Source organism: Paramormyrops kingsleyae, chromosome 9 (assembly GCF_048594095.1).
Source record: "Paramormyrops kingsleyae isolate MSU_618 chromosome 9, PKINGS_0.4, whole genome shotgun sequence".
Taxonomy (NCBI): domain Eukaryota; kingdom Metazoa; phylum Chordata; class Actinopteri; order Osteoglossiformes; family Mormyridae; genus Paramormyrops; species Paramormyrops kingsleyae.
The window spans coordinates 24738788-24761753 of NC_132805.1; the positions used below are offsets into that span (position 1 = coordinate 24738788).

The 22966-nt window shown below is 42.9% G+C and overlaps 2 protein-coding genes across 13 annotated transcripts in view; one reads left to right on the forward strand and one right to left on the reverse strand.

The window, feature by feature from the left end:
- Positions 1 to 573: 573 nt before the first annotated feature.
- Positions 574 to 22901, reverse strand: LOC140592674 (uncharacterized). 11 transcript variants are annotated; one of them, XR_011993063.1, is made up of 7 exons: positions 21994 to 22901; positions 18504 to 18541; positions 14983 to 15098; positions 13018 to 13127; positions 3792 to 3900; positions 3449 to 3569; positions 574 to 2947 (listed from the first exon to the last, which is right to left on the reverse strand). XR_011993063.1 is itself a non-coding variant. In XM_072716606.1 (6 exons), exons 1-6 carry the CDS (start codon positions 22243 to 22245, stop codon positions 3890 to 3892), a joined length of 585 nt encoding a protein of 194 aa, XP_072572707.1. In that variant the 5' UTR covers positions 22246 to 22901; the 3' UTR covers positions 3580 to 3889. The 11 variants fall into 11 exon arrangements, 6 of the variants coding, with proteins under 6 accessions (XP_072572709.1, XP_072572707.1, XP_072572706.1 ...); XM_072716606.1 differs by lacking the exons at positions 574 to 2947; positions 3449 to 3569 and adding an exon at positions 4523 to 4580 and having other exon boundaries at positions 3580 to 3900; XM_072716608.1 differs by lacking the exons at positions 3449 to 3569; positions 3792 to 3900 and having other exon boundaries at positions 21994 to 22899.
- smg9 (SMG9 nonsense mediated mRNA decay factor) overlaps positions 20815 to 22966 on the forward strand; it is a 76944-nt gene continuing 74792 nt past the window's right edge. For both annotated transcript variants that reach the window (XM_023834811.2, XM_023834813.2), the window contains exon 1: positions 20815 to 20820. The gene's annotated coding sequence lies outside the window, so the exon portion shown is untranslated. The remainder of the gene's footprint in view (positions 20821 to 22966) is intronic.

Here is a 22966-nt window from a genome sequence, read left to right on the forward strand (position 1 = left end):
AGGCTAGAGGACAGGACTTCAGTGGAGGAGAGAGAGGCAGAAAAGTAGGGCAGAGTTATCGAACAAAAGAAAACCACTCTAATGAAATTGGGGGGAGGAGGAAGTGAAATGGACAGGGAAACATCTGAACAATTAAGAAAAAGAAGGGATCTGGAAATGTGGGGCAGCCATGGAAGAGAAGATAAGCTTTTAAATAAAGAGAAGATCGCGGTAGGAGGAAGGACGAAGAAAGACAGGAAGAAAGCAAGAGAAAGGTGAGAGACAATAACGGGTTGGGGACAGACTACCTATCAAACCCACTGCCTCAACCCATTCTGCAGCTCCTCCCCCTTCTGTGTGTCACCATGGTAACCAGACAGAGTGCCTAATACACGGAGTTAATATATTTTCAGAGGGTGGCTGAGTTGGGTACTAATGCATTCGTTTGTCTCCACACAGACGAGCCAATCAATACTAGTCTCCAGACTGTTCCTGGGTACCGCAAGCACCACATGTATGAGGACAGGTGTTGGGACACACTAAGGTCACTCTGCATGCTGAAGAAATAAATAAATACAGGGCACAGTTTGTGAATTGTGTTCTATATGACTTTTATTTATGTTTGGATAAATAACCATGTAGGATTACAATGGAATTTATAGATTGTTGTGTAATTTAATAATTACCTACTATTATATGTGACAGTCCAACATTCATACTATATTATAACCAGTTTTAACAGAAATGTCTCTTGATTATTTCCTTAGGTGAATTATGATTCTTCAAATGCACTTCAGTAAATCACACACTTCAGTAATGTTTCCTCTTCATCCATGTATATATTTTGGTATCTTTCGCTACTATGCTACCATCCTGTAAGTGTACATATGCACTGAACTATTACAGCTATCCCTTGCTTGTCCGTGTCTGTGCTGTCCGTGAGTAATGTGTTCATGTTTGTGTCATGTGACCTGTATGTAATGCCCAGGTGTGACCCCCACATACTTGTTCAATAGACAACAAAGGTTATAGGTCATGAAATCTTAAAATAGCTCAGAAACAATGATTTTTTTGTGATTTAGATAAAGAAACAAAGCTGCCCATTATTTAACAATAGGTAATTATGTACTTAGTGTTGTGTGTTTAGGAATCATACTACATATGTACAGAGTGAATGTTTTACAGTCTACTGGCAGTCATATCCCTCACTAATGTCTGTTACCTTCAGATACCTTTTTAAATTCAGTACAGATTCAATGTGAGTTTATAGTTTTATTGCTTCCAATAGGCAGCCATTAGCCATCAGTAAACAAGATCGAGATGCAAATGATAGTTTCATTTATTTACTTTGAAGCTGCAAAGTAATGTGTGTGTGGCAGAGTGGCTGCTTTGGTGTTTCATTGGGCTGAATGCAAGGCCACCCAGCAAGCACAAACCTCTCATCTACGATCACTTTGGTGACAGTGCAACCGACTTCCCAGGAAGGACCGCCAAGTGAGATTCAGTGTTCATTTTCATATTTTTTTAAGCTGACTCCATAGACATCCATATTTGCTGCATATTAAGTGAAGAAATAGTTAGATCAGTTCATAGCAGTCTCTGAAATGCATACAATTTTATAGTTAATGATTATGGTAGATGGATGGGTGAATGAACAGACAGACGGATGGATGGATGGACATGAGGCTGGCTTTAGCTATGAGCAGAACAGGAAGTTGCCTTGGGCCCCTGAATTGCCTGCGTTGTGGAGGAAGTGAAATTATCATCAATCTTCTGGGCAAGAGGGCCTCCCAAGTAAAGCTTTGTCTAGGACTCCTGAAAAGGTAGAGCTGGCTCTGGATGGATGGATGGATGGATGGATCACAATACAATAATCAATCTGTGATGTTCCTGCTGATTTAACAGTAAGTCAAATATGTTCTTTATTTATCTTAGTCAAATGATTAAAAAGCAAGTCGAGCATCAAAAGGTCAAAACATTTTTATGCCTGGAAAATAAGGCATTATGAAAAGTCACCACCCTTTGATATGTTCCAAAACTGGTGCTGGAGTTGGTGCTTACATCCCACTGCGGAGCGAGCACATGCAGCCCTGTTCCCGAGGCCCTCACCTGTGATCTTAAGTCACCTCACAGGTTAAGGGTCTCAGGGACAGCCAGGCACGTGTGGCGCCTCTAGTGCTCTGCGGGTAACTTGCAGATTCCAGCCTGGAATAGTTGTAGCTGGATTCAGATCTGACATCTATGGTGGCAAGAATCTCATTAAGTTTGGACAGAATACAAACTTAATGTCACATATCACAACCTGAGAAATGTGGTACTTTTGTCAGTCAGCATCAATCTTTCATACTCTCACCAGTTGTGAAATTTTCTGTAGTTTGTAGTATAAAGTTGCAAATAGCTAAATTGAGCAGTGCAAATTTGTACACCTCTCACTTGTATTGCTTAAATCAAACTAAATGTATAAATATACAGTAAGTGAATACATTTCATGTCTTATTATATGGAGCACAGATGTAAATGACAGAACAGTATTTAATGTTTTTATACTATCTCTTCTACCAAAAAAAGCCAGTCAACTTTCTGCAACACTCAGAAGAATGATCATTTTTATACTGCTGTTTGGTACTTATAGCTTTTGTGTCTCCCTTCTTTGCTGACAAGTAAAATCTTTTTTTTGCCAGAGTTTCATTATAGCATGGTTTTAACCTCATGTAATATACTGTGTCTGAGCCCTGTTCATTCACCTGTGAAAGACACGTCACAGCTCAGACATGAACATATACATATTATCCTTCCACTTACAGTGCGCTGTGAGGATACTGGTATGGGTTTTATGTGAGGCGGGGGGAACTGGGAGATGGGGGGGGGGGGGCGCTCTATAGACATTTGAGAAGCTTCTCGTGGTTCCATTTTGATGATTCACAATAAAAGACTTCCAATATGTCTGTCAGCCTCACAGGAATATCACCTGCAGAAAACACAGAAAAACAGAGAAAACCCTCAGAATCCAAAAAGTCGGGAAAAAAGCACATATGAACGTTTTCCCTGGAAGTCACAAAGTGAGTTAGCGCCACCTAGCAGTCGACTCTCAGACTGATACTCTTGTGGTCCTGCAATGGTGCGTACAAATTAATTTTGATTTTTCACTTTCTTAGTATGCAAGAAGAGCAGTGTTGTCCATAAGATTAAATACAAATAGCTTAGGTACAAATACAATACATTTACATATAATAAAAGGATTATTTCAAATATCTTTCCCTTTTCTTTAGGCACCACATTAATTATATTATATATAAGGAATACTGTATTTTTTATGTTGTATTTTATTTTTTAGACTCAGTACAATACAGGGACACCGTCATATCCTCCACCTCCATGACCAGCACATGTAATAGCTTGCCACATAGATGAGCACATGTGCGCACATGCCAAACCATAATGCACAATAGGACATGCATGCAACACATACATTTTTTTTTGTGGAATTTAATTCTCCGCTTAATTATTTCCAGCATTCATTGAAACATTTCCCTGTTCATTCAACTTCTTGTTCTTCATCGGCTATAAGGACTACTGCAGGAGCAGGAAATCTGAAGTAAATCATTTAGACAGAGAGAAAAAAAATTTTTTCAAGGATGGAAAATAAGAATGATTTAAAGGGTTAGATTAAATTAGATTATGCACAGGAATAACCAGAAGGACATGCTTACTCTTCATCAGGTAACATGCACACTCACCAGTATTTGCTGATACACAAATGAAATTGTTCTTTTAACACACACACGCACACACACCCAGACAGATATACACACAAAAAAGGAAACTGATTCTCTTCTCCTCCTTTTCTCTCTATCTCTCTGTCTCTGTCTCTCTCTCTCTCCATTCCCTGGCTGCTGCTGTCTCGGTGATATTAGCTGCAGTCTTAAAAAAAAACAAAAAAAAAAACACAATAATCACCCCATTAGTCCAAAAAACGAAACAGAACTAAGGTTTTGTTTTGCCCCAGTCTTCCTTATCTTCATTTCTTGAGGCTGTAAATAGTGGAGAAAAACACAGACTGTGCCCTGCTCTCTCCCCTGCTCCTCTGTGCCTCCCCGCCTCTGTCTCTGTGAGGCTCTCTCCCCGCCAGGCTGGATGGCTACAAGCAATTAGAGTTTCACCAGACAGTGAGCTAAACAGCTGGTTCAGTGCAGACAAGGCTATTGATTCCATCATTTGGTGCTAACCTGCCTGCCTGCCTTCCTCAGCCCTACGGATGTCCGGTCTCTCACTGTCCTCTCGTGTCAGTCTGTGTCACTGATAAAAGCATGCACACACAGAGAAATGAGCTATCAGCATATTCGTTCTCACACATACTCTCTGTCCACATTTCTCGCCACAATTCCTGCTCCTTTTCAGCATCTCTTCCCTCCATGTTCATCTTCTCTCCACCTTTCGTATTCAGTGCTCCCAATCTCCATTTATTTATTTCCATCCTCTCCTGCTCTTACGCTGTTTCATCCACCCGCTCTCCCCCTCTTCCTTTCTCTCTCGCTCCCCTCACATTTTTCAGGCATCACGTCTCCGTCTCCCTCGCTCCCCTTTTTGCTGCCTGCATGTGTCTGCAAAAGGAAATGTGTGAGAGAAACAGAAAGTGAGGTGGTGGGGGGGGGGGGGGGGTGTTGGAGGGTCACTGTCTCATTGAGAATAAGAAGTACGTCAAGGCCAGAAGTGACAAAAATATCTCATCGAATACCACCACCTGAGTTTGCATTAGCGCTGCCCCTTCATTAAAATGTTTAGTGCCCACAATGCTAAACATAGGGCTTCTATGGTTGGAGTCCAGTTGATGGGTAGCAGATTGCAGTCAGTGTTAGCTAAAGAAATTGGCTATAGTTCCCAAATGCAATCAAAGAATCCTTTGACCAGTCGTTACTTTGGAACCAACTTCTTCCTTTCTGAGTACCATAGTTGTGTCCCCCTACATTCAGTAGAATTACCCTTTACCTTAAAATGCCTGTCTAGAAATGCTACCAATCTGAATGTGGGCTGACATAGACTGAGGCATGGTGTAAAGGTGAATGTTTGCAGCTGCCTCAGTAATCAATATAATACGATTATGTCGGTTATATTACATAAGTTGGGTGACATTTTGCAGGGAAAGATCTCCCTTTCTACCGTTCATTTTGTTTGGCTGGCAATGATGTAGACAATATGTCATTTGTAAATTTGTTGAGATGGCTTCCAATTTCAGTGTAATCTCAATAAAAACAATGGTGAATGCATCTGGTTTCAGTTAACTTTACACTCACTTGAAAATATTGAAAAAATATTGCAAAAGGGAAAGGGATGCCGTAATGCCACAAAATGGGCTACGCCTGTCTTCAGTAATTATTATAATTAGTCACATTATTTACCTATGCAATTCCTGGCGGGGTATCCTAAGTTAAAATGGGGGTCTTCTGTATGTAACCTCCATGTGAACCATCCTGTTTATGAGGTGGTATTCTCGAGGCAGCTTGCTGTGACCTGTATGGGAAGCACTCAAGTACACAGCAGTATGACTGCAACCTTTGACCATCAGTCTGAACTGTCAGCACCTGCGGCAACATGTGAGACCCAGGTTTGAGGCGCAGCTCAATCAACCATTGATGTCATTAGTCCTGATGCTGCTGCTTCTAAGAAGTTTCGCTTACTTACTCAACTCGCCAACCTTCCCATTGTATTAGCGCGGTGACACTAATTGGCGACTAAAATGACGTCAGGGTAGGAAAACATCGGTTGCACATGGTTTGACACCACAAATACACCACACCTGATTGGGGCATTGTGTAAAACTGCTATACATCAAATGTTTAACATCGACAAGACAAAAAGCCCAACGCTAAAATATTACGACACGGCTTCTTAAAATCAGACAAGGGGTGCCCTGTTTTCACCAGGGAGCGGAGAGATTTTCTGCCTGTGTAGACTAGAGAGTAGCGCAGAATGCTGATATGAGCCCTTTTTTCTTACAGGAGAGGTACAACGCAATGCGGATACTGGCTGTCTGAGCCACTAGCCAGACACGCTGGGGGACTTGTGGGGAGGTGGTTGGAGGGAGGACACACACACACAATCACAACAGACACTCGGGTACAATGCACATACTTAAGACGAGGTACGGCATACAGCTGAATGGGAGTGTATTATCTGAGGCTATATAATGCAAAAGATTAGTTCTTGATGGTAAGCCATTGTGGTTAAGCAACCCGGGTGAGTCCCCTTTCATCACTGATCAGAAAAGTCCAGAAATCGAAACATAAGAACAACAGCGGGCATTTAAATAAGAAGGCAGATAGATCTGAGGTTTTATGTGGCAGTCTCTGTATGCATTAAAAAGCACATTTTTTTAATTGAATAGGCACCCATAATATTAACATGAATTAAATAAAATGACAAATATACCCTCAGGGCATACAACTATATATGAGGGACTAGAGACTACATATTAGGACAAGAAAAACATATCAAACAATTCAAGGAATAATTGAAAAAAAAACACAGTATTGGGTGTCTTTTTGTTTAATCTTTTTCATGTAGAAATCATGGGGAAGTGGAAATAGCACAGGCAGACAGTGTCTACTCCTATAGCCTGATGCTCCCAGACAATACACAGAAACTCAGGCTGTGAAAGTGTCCCAGGTGTGACCTCACAGCTCATATGCTACCCTTTAGACCACATCCAAATGCCATGGCAATGTAATGACAAGAGTTGCCCCTTACTTACCGTCCACTAAGCTGAGGGGTTGGGGACCCGTCCCTTACTTATCCTTCTACTAGGCTGAGGGCTTGGGGACCCACCACTTACCATCCACTAGGCTGAGGGGTTGGGGACCCGCGCCTTACTTACCATCCACTATGCTGAGGGGTTGGGGACCCGCCCCTTACCTTCCACTATGCTGAGGGGTTGGGGACCCGCCCCTTACCGTCCACTATGCTGAGGGGTTGGGGACCCGCCCCTTACCATCCGCTAGGCTGAGGGGTTGAGGACCTGCCCCTTACCATCCGTCCACTAGGCTGAGGGGTTGGGGACCCGCGCCTTACTTACCATCCACTATGCTGAGGGGTTGGGGACCCGCCCCTTACCGTCCACTAAGCTGAGGGGTTGGGGACCCGCCCCTTACCATCCGTCCACTAGGCTGAGGGGTTGGGGACCCGCGCCTTACTTACCATCCACTATGCTGAGGGGTTGGGGACCCGCCCCTTACCGTCCACTAGGCCGAGGGGTTGGGGACCCGCGCCTTACCGTCCACTAGGCTGAGGGGTTAGGGACCTGCCCCTTACCGTCCACTAGGCCGAGGGGTTGGGGACCCGCGCCTTACCGTCCACTAGGCTGAGGGGTTAGGGACCTGCCCCTTACCGTCCACTATGCTGAGGGGTTGGGGACCCGCCCCTTACCGTCCACTAGGCTGAGGGGTTGGGGACCCGCCCCTTACCGTCCACTAGGCCGAGGGGTTGGGGACCCGTGCCTTACTTACCGTCCACTAGGCCGAGGGGTTGGGGACCCGCCCCTTACCGTCCACTATGCTAAGGGGTTGGGGACCCGCCCCTTACCGTCCACTAGGCTGAGGGGTTGGGGAGTGCCTTTCTCTGTCAGGCTGCTGGTGTTGGTGACACCGCAAGGAAAGCTAGAAGGTTGTACAGTTATCTCCGAGCTTATTATTATGCGAAACCATACAACCAACTACCTCACGCTGCAGTGCACTCATGTTGCTCCGCCCCCTCCCCCCTGCCCCTCCCCTCCACCCAGTATAGGCCTCTCTGGGGGCCAGCAATGCCTTTGTTGGTATTTGTCTATCCAGCTGTGCATCCTTATGTCTGTACATCCATCCGTCTATCCATCAGTCCCACCCTCATTTCTAATGTTCTACATCAAGAGCTTTACCCATTACACCATTTTATTGCCTGCCTGTTGACGAGCTGCTAACAAACGTTGTTTTTATGTAACGGACATAAAGAAATTGTATTGTTTTTAAACAGGCTAACATTGTTCTGAAAGTACAAAAGACAGGCTGCACTGTTTCTTCTGCAGAACATTCCCTCCACCTTATTATGCCGCACTGACAGTCTCTGGGTGAAATGCAGCTCGTCTTTGCAGGGGTGCATGCTTTAGCTCTGAGCACATCTGTGGGCAAATTAACATGGCTATTTCTTACACTGAAAGAAGATTCATCCCTAAACACCTGAATCAGTTTGTTCCATAGATGACAGTTATATATTTGGGCTTATTTGAAGAGGGAGACGCTTAAGAAGGGGATTGAATCTCAAATAAAACTAATTTTTTAATCACCTTCAATTTCTTAGTTGCTGTTGCCCTCTGTTGGTCACTGGACAAAACACATGTACATCTTTTTCCCCCGACACCATCCTGGCTCTAGCCAGTCCCCATCCTTCACACTTTCCTTCACACTGTGGCCAGTCCTCATACTTCACACTTTCCTTCACGCTCTGGCCAGTTCTCAGACTTCATGCTTTACTTCACACTCTGGCCAGTCCCCGTCCTTCACACTTTCCTTGACACTCTGGCCTGTCCTCACACTTCATGCTTTCCTTCACACTCTGGCCAGTCCCCATCCTTCACCCTTTCCTTCACACTCTGGCTCATCCCTGTCCTTCACCCTTTCTTTCACAGCACCAGTCTTCCTCTGCCTTTTCCATTTCTGTGCATATTGACCCATTTCCTTACTTAAATTTGAAAAAAAAAAAACTGCCTGAAATATTGATCTAATCTATCTGCTGAAATGTTGGCGCATGCCATCCGTTTCCTATCTGTCCAATTCTGCACTGCCTCGAAAACTGGGATTATCCCAAGTGGGCTGATAATCAAGGTCAATCAATTTTCATGATTCACTGCGCAACTTTCCTTGTCACCCAGACACCTTGCTAAGCTACGTGATATCAGCAGTGGAGTTTCCAGCACTCTCCTGGCACAATCAGAAAGTTGGTTTTATTACCATTGGGGGGCACTGTTGTGCTTGACGCTGAGAACTGTGGTCATTGACTGGGAACACTTTTGTCCATGCGCACACACACACACACACACACACACACACAATACAGTTTAATAATGCTGTACTGCAGTGTCCCTGCACAAAACACTGGATTGGTGTGGCAAGCCTTCACAAAGCATTAGCTTACATTAAATTTTAGAGTTCACCAAGTTGTAGAAGGTATTTTATATCAACCAAGACATAACCAAAAAAAAAAACGCAACGACTGATCGCTCTGATATGTATTTCATCATTTCAGCTGTGACCAATAGCAAGGGTGTCAAACTCCAGTCCTGGAGGGCCAGAGTCCTGCGCAGTTTTTGGTTTCCCCTCATTTAACACACCTGATTCAACTCCTTGTGCTAATTACCACACAGCTCTTGGGCTGAATCATTTATAGTGGAACAGGGAAAGAGCTAAGCTACACAGGGCTCCGGCCCTCCAGGACTGGAGTTTGACACCCCTGATGTAAAGGACTGCAGGCCGCACATAACACCCTCAGGGTAATTACTGCATTACATAAATTATTTCAAAAAAGGGGCAGAGGCCAATGAAATCAAATAATTTCAGCACTAGTTAAGTGAACAAGCAGCAGAAATACTTTCTCCATCTCTGAATCTGTGAATCTTGAGTCCTTGTACAGTAGGTGAAGCCATGTGTCAAGATGCTGGGTGGCAGACCACCCCAGGTACTCAGAAACAAGGGAGCAGCTGGTTACCATGGTGATGCCAACAGCATCTTTCCAGTACTTCCAAGCTTAATATCACTGCACTTCCATAGGTGGTACCCTCTCCCCTACTCTCTGCCCTTCATAACAGGCCTTCTCGCGTTTTCCAGACTTATGCTCCTGTCTTTTCCTGCTTTTCTCTCCTTTTTCCATTAACATCTCTTTATTCCATTATCCATTATCTTTTGGTCACCTTCCTTTCACATGTTTCAGTCTTCCTTCTGATTCCCTCCATCTTATCGCGCTCCTATTGTAGCCCCTTCACGCAGAAATGCAGCAGGATCGTACCTATGGCAGCGCATCTCCCTGCCAGTCTTCCCACGTGTCTCGCTGCCAGTCTACCTGCGCATCTCCCAGCCAGTCTGCCCACGTGTCTCGTTGCCAGTCTGCCCGCGCATCTCTCTGCCAGTCTACCCGCGTGTCTCCCTGCCAGTCTGCCTGTGTGTCTCCTTGCCAGTCTAGCCGCGCGTCTCTCTGCCAGTCTACCTGCTTGTCTCTCTGCCAATCTGCCCGCGTATCTCCCTGCTAGTCTACCCGCATGTCTTTCTGCCAATCTGCCCGCGTGTCTCCCTGCCAGTCTACCCGTGCGTCTCTCTGCCAGTCTACCTGCGTGTCTCTCTGCCAATCTGCCCACGCGTCTCTCTGCCAGTCTATCCACGCGTGCTCCCAGCTCGGAACAAACCATCGCTGCCAGCAAGCCTGCTCTGAGTTTCAGTTTATCTTGCCAGGTAATCAGTCTGCTGGTAATCTTGGGAAATATCCATTTATGCCAGCTCAGTGATAACATGAATGTGAGAGCTAGTCGATGCCCATGCCGTGAAATCTGCTGCTGCGCAAGGGTGGGGACCTGACACGTCTCACAACATCAATGGGAAACACCTTTGATTTAGGTGTTCTCTTTTAGTTGTCTGATTGGTGGTATCTCTAAACCTAAAGCTAGCAGATTGTGCATCTAAACGGCCATCTGGAGTTCATCAAACAATTATAATTCATGCAACCATTTTCTAACAGGAAATATTTACAGAAGATTCAATATAAAAATAAAGCAAACAAAGTTAATTTCATACTTATTACATATACCTGCAATATAATCTAAAATAACACTATTTTTTGGAGTATAAATATCTCATTGATTACTCTCTTGATATTTAAAGCATATTATTATAACATTTATTGGATTTTTTTTATGTTAATACACTATTGTTTATTTACTTATTTAGATTTACTTGCCAAATGGTACGATCCATCTAATACTTGTTGGAAATAAATATGGCTTGCATTTAGTACATGTGTTTAATACTTGGATTACAATAAAGTTTAAATAGTGACCTTTTAATCAAGGAAATAAACATGCATTTATGTTCTACATGGAATTGGTTTGATTGGCTGAAATGAGTACTCATTTTTCCCCATTCTGCATATTACTGATCATTAGGTGAGGGAAAAACAAAAAGTAGCTTAAAATAATTTTGATAAAACTGGGAGTCTTGGCTTGCTTGCTATACTTTTTTGGGAATACCAATGTAGACTAAATGTGATATTTCACTTCACTATATTCGTAAATAGTATACTTTTGTGTTTGCCTATGGCTTTAAATAGAAGCAATTTTGAAAACAGATTGTTTCTTACAAAATATGTGCTTTACTTATCATCTAAGAGGACAACAGTGACTCCTAAAGCCTTTTCCTTATCCTCCGATCTAACTCTCCTTTACAGAGGCAAAATGACACTAAAGGAACCAGATTCCTCATAAATCTCCCAGATTAAACACACAAACAAACAAGCAAACACACAAATACTTCTAGGACCAGGATTATTCTCATTAACGAAAGCTAAAGCTCTAAGAAAACATTTTAGTAAACTTAAATAAAATAACGTATGAAAATAAACCAAACCAACTAAACAAAAACTACAAATACCGCTTCTGACACTAATACCGCTTCAGACTTTTAAATAAAATAACACCAAATGTCAAATACGTTCCCTTACTGTTTTTGACACTGTTTAGCTAAAGTAATGATTTACTTATCTTTAATTACCATTAATAATACCTGGAATATGTTTTGCCCATTTATAAAACATTAGTACATTATGTGCACTGTATATAAATGTAGAATTCTCTGGACACATAAAATAGCTCTACAACATTCAGTGTATCCCTAAAAATAAAAATTCTAAAATATACACTAAAACTTAATATACAAAAAAAAAAATAGAAATATATTTTTTTTAAATTAAATCTGAAATCTGAATCTGAAAAATAATTGAAACTAAACTGGATTTCGAATGAAAATTGAAAATAATATAAAAATAAAAACTAAAAAAAATGAAACTATAGTAACAATGACTATGACACTGATGGTAGTCACTGCCATTTTCTAAACCAGCCGTAAGGTGGTATATTGTACAGACATAGGATCATATACATTTTCATTATGTATTACAAAAGAAGGTATAATTTGATGCATCATCTGATGAATAAATGGCAGTGTGCAGCAGATTCATTCCAGCTTTATCTTGCCAGATAAAGACTTATATACTAAAGACTTATCCTTGGATGACACCTATTTCGTATAATATGCTTTAAGTGAAAAAATATTCAGAGATTAAATGACACATGACCAGGGATTCATTTCAGACTGATGCTGGCAGAAGGTTCAAAATAAGAATAACAAAATACATTCCATTTACTATAGATGTCAAAAAACTCGTGCAGTTCCCTCGTGTTTCATTAGGGTTTTTTTTATTATCATTATTTCTAGCTAAAGGGTAGATTTATGTTGATGGCAAACCGTAAAAGCAAACCCACTTCAGGCATTTATCACACCTATAAACATTTACTTAAATCCAATGAATCCAAAATATCAGTTAAAGTAACTAGCAATATAATGAACATTAATAAAGAAAATAACAAAGAAGCAGTGGCAAAGCAGGTGCAGAAATTTTGGTAGCCGTAAATAATACTCCTTATTAACCCCCTTTTCAATTTAGCAGCATGAAGTCCGTTCAGACAACCTATTGCCAATGGGTATTATCAAAAATGATCAATGCTTGATATTATCACTTCCCAGAAAGGCTTCATCTCCAGCAGCAACACCCATGTTACATTTTGCAAGGATACTTGTCCAACAGCAGACAGTACATTCCCGAATGGGAGGATTCCTCATAGTCAGACCAGGTTTTTTTCTGTTTGTAAGAGGAAGTACTTAAGGGTCATAGTGTTGCAATGGCTACAGTGCGGGCCTCTTCACCACTGCGGGTGAGTGAGGCTGTAAACATGCAAACATGTCACATCGCTACCTGGCTGCCAGGGCCCCCTTCACTGGAGCTGTCCTGGAGTCCTTCAGCAACGCAGGGAGACGGGAGCACAGAGAAGGAGAGGCTGCAGTTAGAGTCTTGGAGAAGGGATGCTGTCAGGAGGGAGGGGGCAAGGTTAGTTTAACAAAAGATAAGTGAGATTTGAGGGTGGGCGACAGCGCATTCCAAAAAACACACTGCTTGGAAAGTGCAAGCCTTTTACAGATGCCTCAGACACACTGCATTTGTGTGAAAAATAATGAGAAATTAGGAGAATTGCAAAGATTCCATGACTCATGAGCCAATATGCATTTATCCTAATACTTTGTGAATATGCTAAGTTATCAGCTAACATGCTATGTTATTTTATTTACTACAAAATAAGGTAATAATGTAATCTGTGCCCCTGAGTTAAGAGCTCCAGTGGAAATGTTCCCCCGGTTATGAGCAGTGCCGCTTCTTTTTTAGCTGACTAATTAGTTTTCCTAAGCACATGTTCTGTTTAAATATTTAGTGCTGCTATTTTTTATTTAAAATTAGCCTGCAGTTTTATGTCTCATGTTGCCTATGTAAATAAGTACCATTCTTGCTTAGTTTTATATAGCGAGAGTGCACCCCCCGCCCCCCCCCCCCATTAGCCCCTTGCTTGCAATGCCTGATTGACCACAGAACCCCTCAAAGGGGTCAAAGGGCAGACTAAACAGTCTGGTGTCATGGAAACACAGCCACCACCAAAGAGAATGGGAAAGAGGGGGCGGGGTACAGGCAAGATGTCAATCAAATCTTTTCAGTCCCACTTCAGAGTTACAAAAGGCATGGGAGAAGGTCGATGTGCACCTGCATTCCCAAACCAGCTTGCGGTCTCCTGGGCAGAATAAGAATTATAGGTCCATTCATTCTTTCCATTTCATGCACCTTCATTATTTTTTTGACCACAAGCCTAAAGTGTAAACATATAAAAAAGTGCATGTCCATGAAAGTAAATCTGATCAAGAGATTGCTAAAGCTGTTATCTGTTAACATGTTACTTTTCACATACATCAGCACTTCACTTCAATGGCCAGTCATTTAACTACAATTTTCAGTTTATTTCAGTGTATTTCTGATATATGAAAATTGCAAAGGTGATTATTTTATTTGACAGATCATTTTACTATTCGCAATGATAATTTTATGCAGCATTTCAAGAACAGCTGCATCCAAGAACCAGAATCAGAATCCATGAAATGTCTTTCCTCACATAACACACAGCTGTCTGTGTGGCTGTGCCATCAACATACCCAAAAACCAGAGTAACTATAGCAGTGAAATCCTGCTTGATGAAAATCAATGCATATGAAAAACATAATGCACAAAAATTGACATAAGACATGAAAGAACCATTGTTACTTTCAAAATAGATTTTGATAGATTTTAGATACAGTTAAAAGAAGGTTATTTAAAAGTGTTCTCTATTTTGTCTTCATTTAGTCCTATAATGGAAAATAAGCAGAGCATAGCCAAAAATTTACAGTCAGCTGAATTAGGGGTATTTCTAGGTAGGGTGATACCCTTTTAAGCAAAACTATTCTTTATATCAATGTTTCCAAATCTGGTCCTCAGGGTCCCACAGATAGTCCACGTTTTTTCTACTGGGAACCAGGAGGGAGTAAAAATGCGGACTGCTGGGCAGGGAGTACGGAGAGAGAAAAAACAAGGAGTGACCGTGGGTCCCTGAGGACCGGATTGGAAAACACTGCTTTATATGATGGGAAACTGAGTAAGATAATAAAGATAAGAATGCACACATACGTGGGTTACAGTATATGTTCAGCCCAAGCATTCTGTGATTGTACTTGGTGACAGAGCTCTGCTGTTCTTCCTGTGTTTGTTTGTGCACGTAGCGCCTGTCTGTTTCACAGCTGTATGAAGTGAGGCAGAGCCATCTCGCATCCTTGCAGATGCTTGCCGTCTGTGTCATGTGCCGACCTTGTAGCGAGTTCACAGGGCCATTTGCACCGGGGTCCGAGCCACTTGTGCGTCCGCGCGGGGCCCATTCCAGCTCTTCTGCATACCGGTTCTGTTCTTTTGATGCAGCAGAGGGGCTGGTGGAGAGTTTAGCAGATCAATGGGACGCAAATGTATTCGGATCAATACTGAGCCCAAATGGGATAGAGTGAGCAAGAAAGGGGGGAAAGTGTGTGTGTGTGTATGTGTGTGGTGGTCTGGCTTCTCAGGGGGTAGCTGTCTGCATAAACACAAACTGAATGAGCCCAACAGCGCCATACTGCTGGATTAACACTAAAAAATAAAAAAGAATGACATTCTTGGTTATGTTATTGATTATCTATTAAATTAGTATCTGCAAATGGGCTACAAATTAAGAGACAAAATTCACAGCCGCATCGCCACAGGTAGCAGGATAAAATCACAAGTTAATGCCTGATAGCTGGATGGCTGTACGTGATTTTTACAGGGTGCGTCTTTCATTGAATTAATAAATTGCTATAAGTATAAACAATAATAACACTTAGAAATGAGATATTGTACATGCAAAGTAAAGGTTTAAGACAGACATACTGAAAAATGAAAGCGAACAGGACTGTGGGGAGGGGGAAGTGTTGTGTTTCCCTACCCTTGACCTCTGACCTTTTGGCTGCAACCTTCCACATTGTCTGCGGAGGCCAGACAGACTGCATCTGAGCACAGATTCACCTTTGACCCTGAGCACACGGCTAGGCCCCCACCCCTCCCCCACCCCGCCAAGCGACCTTCACCTGCCCAGCCTATCCCCCGCCAAGCGAACTATGCACCAACTTTTCAGTCTCAAGCCCCTCGTATTGCCACAAAGAGTTCATTAGTGCACTTCTTGAGACAATACACCAGCCCCCAATGAAGGCTACATGTAAGAAAGGCTTAAATCTATAGAAATATCCTCACTCTGTTACTCCATGTGCTTATAAATTAAACTTACTATTCTAGCAAGATCAAACAGCAAGTGCTTAGTGGTTTACTGTTTTCCATCTCTGAAGATATCCATGCAAAGATCTGGAAACATTTTAGCCCTTACTGAAAATGCTTCCCTGATACAGTTTGCTCCAGATGAAGGAAACCCTTTTCTACACTTCATATGTTATGGATCCTACTCGAACTGGATTATTTTAATTTTAAAGTCAGGAATGCAGTTTGAACATTTTTACTTTTGATTATATCGGGCCTTTCCTAAGATTTCCTTCAAATTATTATCACTTAACCTGCAAGGGTATAATTTCCATTCATACAGCCGGTCTATTACTGTCCAATTATTGTGTCATATATACATGCCAGAATCTGAAAAAGGGATTTAGTTCATGTATAATGATGCCATTCTTCTAAATCATTGTCGCTGCATTGTTACTATTACCCACAGCTTAAGAGATTAATTCACCGGTGGCATTCAGCTTGACTGTAGATTTGAACAATACCGGAGTAGTGTTTATGCTAGGCCTACCCGCCACTATTTTATTGTTAACTACTTTTTGAAGTTTAAGCCACTGAAGCCGCTTTCATTTCACAAATGTTTCCTGATTCCTAGTACTACGTCTGGACTGGAGTGAAGCAGTCTGCAGAGAGGTTCACAGTAGCCTCTTGCAGAAAGTTATGTCTGGGTCAGGACTGACGGGATGCCGCAAGTGGTCTTAGAGATCGTGTTTGTGGATTTCAGTGCCTATCTATCAGTTCAGTAGATGTCATGGCAGAGTTCAATTGTCGAACAAGACCTTGATTAAGCTACATGTAGCTTGGTGATTTCAGACTGGCTTATGCTGGGGGACACTATGGTTCCTTAAGTTTGAATGTCTATGAAAGGTAAGTGGGAAACATGGCCAAGCTTTGGTGATAGCTCTCTTTGGCCACCCTCAAGCTTCACATTCCTTTCTCCCTCTCCCGATGCTCCTCGGGGGAGCTCAGAAGCTTGGCATGATGCTCTGCAGCTCCTGCCATCGACAGCCTGACCCCCCCTCCCCCCCTTAGTGCTCTCTGTTTGGCTGGCTGGCATTGGCACGCAGGGAGGCAGCCCCAATAGCAGGCAGCTGGACATGTCAGTACAAGCAGCTGCCAATCAGCAAGGGCAACACACACAACGCATATAAACTTCACGGTGCTTATCTTGTTATTTACCATGAGCGAGACCTTTAGTTAGTGAGTCCATCTTGCCTTTACAGTCAACCAGCAAGTACATTACTGACAGTGTCAGACAGCTGGTGTGCCTGTCAGTTTATTATTTGATACTGTATGTCTGTTGGTTAAAGCATTAGATCATTTACACTAATGTACAACTGGAACATTAGGTGTCAGGTGTGAACTATTGAGACCAGATTTTCAAGTTGGAAAGAGTTGAATAGGTGGCTGAGTGCTTGGATAACTTCCCAAATGACAGGAACCAAGCAGACTCCATGCAATGTGTGAGATCAGCATCCCTAAAAGCTTTGGCAAGACATGGACTGCACCGCATTATAAGGACACACGGGCCCTCTTGTTTTTCCCTCTCCTACCCAACCCCCAGCACCCCAGGCTCCAAGAGTTGGGAAAGGAGCTTCTATACAGAACAGGCACGGAGAAAGAAATGGGGGAGAAAAGAGACATATAGGGCGATGGTAGGAAGAGAACAGACAAGCAGGAAGGAGGGAAAAGGGAGACAGCAAGACAGCACACTAAAATAAGAGCCAGCCTCGTGTCAGTGCTGTGACCTACTAACGCAGGGCTGAGGAATTCTCACTGCCGACCTGAACACATTCCTAGGGCCTGCAGACATTAACCCACACATTGCCACAGTGTCGTGCCAGACCATGGGAGACCCTTTCTCCTTGTAATGCTATGCAAACAATCTCATGCTTCATCATATAATGGGACCGAAACACAAGACACTTAGAGACATGCAAACATAATCTCCTGCAAGACTCAGGACTGCAAAGCATTACAGTGTGCCTATTGTTGACCGCAGGCTAAACTGTTATAGGCAGGTTTGTACTGAATGCCACAACACTGAGCTAGACAAGTGAGAAGCTAGATTAGCAAGGACATATGTATAAAACACAAACGGTAAATAAATGCTAAGCTATATTGTTAAGACTTTTCTTGGTCTTAGATTGCATGGGAACCATACTGACAATCCAGTTATCAAAGAAGGGAAATAATATAAAACTTTTCATAGAAGGACAAAATTACAATATAAATGAGGCAACATTATTCCATCTGAAGATATTGCAACTTGCAACTGGCAGCATTTATTTACGAAATGTATTATTAAGAACTGTTCACTAAAATCCATAACCAAACCAAAGAGTACATGTATTTGCATGCCTATTTGTTTGATGATATAAAACCTTAATAATAGTTTCATATAGACTAAACAATGCTTTGTTACTTTGTACTTTGATAATAAGCACCACTTTGTAATATTAGTAAGTCCTTGCCTAAAAGGAATCTATAGAGCAAGAAATTTAAATTGACCTTTGGTTGCTGTCACTGACCAGTAGGAGATGATGGGCAAATTGGAAAGAAACTTGTCCTGAAAGACAAACAAGGGAAACATCTCAAGATAGACCCAGTTGTTCTGCCTATAGAAGCATTCATTTCTAGATAGACCCGGTTGTTTGGCCAGTAGGAGCATCCGCTTCAAGATATACCCAGCTCTTCAGCCTACAGGAGTAACCGCTTCAAGGCAGACCTGGCTATTCAGCCTAAATGAGCACCTGCTTCAAGATAGACCTGGCTGTTTGGCCTATAGGAGCATTCGATTCAAGATAGATCCAACTCTTCGGCCTACAGGTGCATCCACTTCAAGATAGTCCCAAATGTCCAGTATATAAAAGCATCCGCTTCAAGTCTGACCCAGCTGTTCTGCCAATAGGAGTACCTGCTTCAAGACAGACCTGACTGTTCAGCCTATCGGAGCACTCGATTCAAGATAGACCAGACTCTTCGGCCTATAGGAGCACTTGATTCAAGATAGACCCAACTCATTGGCCTATAGGTGGATCCACTTCAAGATAGACCCAGATGTCCAGTATATAAAAGCAACCACTTCAAGACAGACCCACCTGTTCAGTCTATAGGAGTACCTGCTTCAAGATAGACCTGGCTGTTCAGCATATCGGAGCACTCGATTCAAGATAGACCTAGACATCCAGTCTATAAGAGCATCCACTTCAAGATAGACCTGGCCATTTGGCCTACTGGAGCATCCACTTCAAGATAGACCCAGCTGTTTAGCCTATAGAATCATCTGCTTCTTTGGCTCGAAACCTGCAAACCATCCGACATATGCATTCCATTTGTTATTCCCCCTGCACTTGTCTGAAGCTAGTCATACTGCACATTAAGACCTACAGCCTCTCTCCATAGCGGAAACACACGTATGAAACATTTGCAGGTTAATATCTTCAGTCAAGACAGGAAATGTGTTTGAATGCAGGAGGGAACCCAGAGCCCCTGGAAAAGTACTTGGGTATAACAATGCAATTTTGTAACACCAAAAGTTAGGACCATCTGATATTGCTGTGTCGCAGCATATATTGAACAGTGTGAAGTAGAAGTGGTAAAAAAAAGTAAGAACCGTACTTTTTGATTTTTTAGACTTTTAAAAAGTTTTAAGAGTGTCAACGAGTGTACATTACTCGGGCAACACTTACAGCAGAGGACGCGTTGCAGGGTGCCCTTGTGAGGGGGGGAGGGGGTACTGTACTCTGTGATCCCGGACTATTTAATGACAGCGGACTGCAGGTGGCCCGACACTGACACAGTCTGGAACATCGACTCCAGTGGGATTTGCTTAACATGGACCATGAGGACCAGAGTCTATGGGAGATGATCACATGCTTCCCCTGCACTGTGCTTCATAGCCTGTGGCGAGTAACCCCCGGAGTGCTGCATAATTCATAGACCTGCTGAGTAATGTTTCATAAAGTGAAACACATTAGCCATATCGATCCCATTGCAATCAAAATGGTTGGGCACTTTGTTTTAGCACATTGGGAAGACTCTTTTTGTGAAAATTTGCTCCACACAGAGCGGATTCATATGGCTCACCATGCATTTTGTTACTTGTGAATTGTCATGTTATTTCTGATCTAAACTTGAGATTAGGGAGCATCTGGGATGTGCTCCCGCCATGTGCCCTGTGCTGCCTGGGATAGACTCCAGAGCCTGTGACCCAGCTCAGGGTAAGCCAATGGAAGATGGATGGATTAGGAAGCACATGACCTACAGAGAGAATCTTCTTCCCTAACCCATTTTAGGTATTTATTTCAATAGCCGATGTAATTTACTCTTTTGTACATGACATTAGTGATTATTGACCAAATGTACTCCCTAGAAAAAGACATTCAAAACACAAAGATGATCTCTCACTTTCTTCTGGCCATATACCAATTCAGATGCAGCAATTTCACTTAAAAAAAATAGGAAAATAGGAAAATCTTTAAGTCTTATGTGCTAAATACAATTACTTTCACACACTATGTTGATGAGCATTGAACTAAGTTAAGTTGTCTTCATGTAGTATTAGCTTCAGATGAGTTAAACCCTTCGTAGCAAGCGAGAGCTCAGCAGAGAGCAGCTTTACGTAGTTTAACATGCCTTGTAGGCACATTCATATGAACTGTACACCACAGAATGGTGCAGGCTGACCATTACAAGCTGCTGTTCACTAAAATCCATAACCAAACCAAAACAGCTACAGCACAGGGCTGACTGAAGGGTAGTCATCTACTTTTCACCTCTACTGAAACTGTACTCTACTTTCCCCAGTCTCATCACCTATGCATCTGGAGGCATAGAATCTCTGAGATCTCTGTTCCAAAGGATTTTTTTTTTACGGCACAGTGACTCGCACTGTTGGGGGAATCACCGCAGCGTGGTCCTCCGCCTCTGGTGGGCGGCATGCGCTTGCGACGCGATACCCGGCATGGCCTTTGTGTGCCAGCGTGCCTTCAGACGACACAAAGCTTCCGAGCGTATGCAGGCGAGCGGCGTACGTGGGCCTGAGGAATGCCGCAGCAACAACGCATGTGTGCCCCTAGTACAGGAGGTTAAGGATAAAGATGATCAGGAATCTATGGGCATATAAATCAAACAACGCAAGGCAAGATAAAGACAAGGCAGAGGGATTCTGTAGAGAGAACACCTTATCTGGAGGCTGCATAATATGTATGTTTACATAGATATACACATATACATGACATTTCACTGGAGATGATCAGTTCTTGTTGTTTTGTAATGCCGATCTATTAAATCTATAAGGAGATGGATGGGTAAGCGACAGATGAGAGGAGGAGCGTCTTATGGACAGAAGGAAGGGGGGACACCCCAAGAACGGGGCTACATTTTGTGTGCAATGTCTCTCCCTTTTTTTTTAAACAACAGGAAAACTGCATGAATGAGTCCACATCAGCAGTAATACTATATATGAACCTGCCTGCCTTCCCACATGTAACATACACACACTGACGCACACACACAAACAAACGAGTGTGGAGTTCAGTAATGAAATGAGGAAAAATTAGCCCCCCACCCTATTTCTCGCCCTTTAAAGCTTCCCACTTCGGGGCCCCAGGATTGGGGCTCATGTTAGAGTGCACACAGATACAATCTCTCTCTCACGTGACAAAATTCTCCATAGGGAGAAAAAAAAAATAAGCCATAAAAAATGCAGTAAGTTTATAATTCTCCAATGCGGAACATTTGAATCCAGAAGGAGATACGTGAATGCAAACACACAATGTGTAAATGAGAACAGGAGAAAAGATATAGAAAATATTCAAGAACGTTTATATTACGAAGTAGGCAAATGCAGAATATCCTGTTTTTCACAAATTATGGAAACATAGCAGAAGGAAGTTAAACACAGGAGGAAAGTAGAATGAGGTGAACGAATGTAGGAAACAGATGTTTAGAAGAGAAGGGTGAGGAACATTCGTAAATGAATGACGGTCAAATAAGAAAATGAAAGAGGCAAAATACCAGAGTAGGTTGGATGAGTCTAGACATTTTTTTCTTGTTTCCTTTCCCGCGATTTTGACTGATTCCCATTTGGCCATCTCCCGCTCCGTCTCTCTCCCTCCCTCTCGCTCTTCTCGTCTCTCCCTCTTCGTCTCGCAGCCCAGTGCCAGTCCTCACTCTGTTCACGCTCTTGCCTTCCTCCTCCGTTTTCTGCTTCCCACATCTCCTCTTGTCCACCGACACTGTCCCTGTGCTCTTCCCTCCCTTCGGCATCTGGGGACGAGGGGAAGGGTTTAGCTGGGTAGAAGAAAATATTTGGGAAAAAAAAATATCAGGAAATCTGAAATGAAAATTTCTGGAAAAAAATATTTAATTGCTGGGGCTGGATGTGCAGGCATCAGTGCCTAAAGAGGAGGAACACGGGCCTGCCTTGGTGCCTGGGCAACCCTACACAGGAGCAGTGCAGAGCAGTCTCTCTGTGCACTAGCAAACACACTCGAGAGCAAAAGGAATTACAAAAAAGTCTGAGTCTGGTGTGGTGTCTGAGAGCAGAGAGCAAGGTAGCGAGGGAGGCAGTCAGCAAGTGTGTGTGTGTCTGTGTGTGTGTGCGTCTGTGTGTGTGTGTGCGTCTGTGTGTGTGCGTGTATGCGCAGGGTAGCAAGGGAGGAGACGGGGGGAGGGTGAGTGGTTCATGAAGGAATATCTTAGAGGGAGTGAAAGAGGAGGAGTATGTATGGGGGGGGGGGTGATAGATTCTTTTCTCCTGGCTTCCGGTTGTATTATTTCCCCCCATTTTACATCCCCTTTGTCTGAGAAATGGTGTCTTTCAGTTAATTCCACTGCTGCTGTGTGTCGCATCTCCCCTTTGTTTGTGAGAACATTTCAGCTCCAACAATAACCTACACATGCACTTGAACTCGAAATGCTCTCTCCTGGCTCTCCCTCCCCCGTTCCTTCGTTCCCACCCCCTTTCACTCCCTATTCCAGTCTCTCA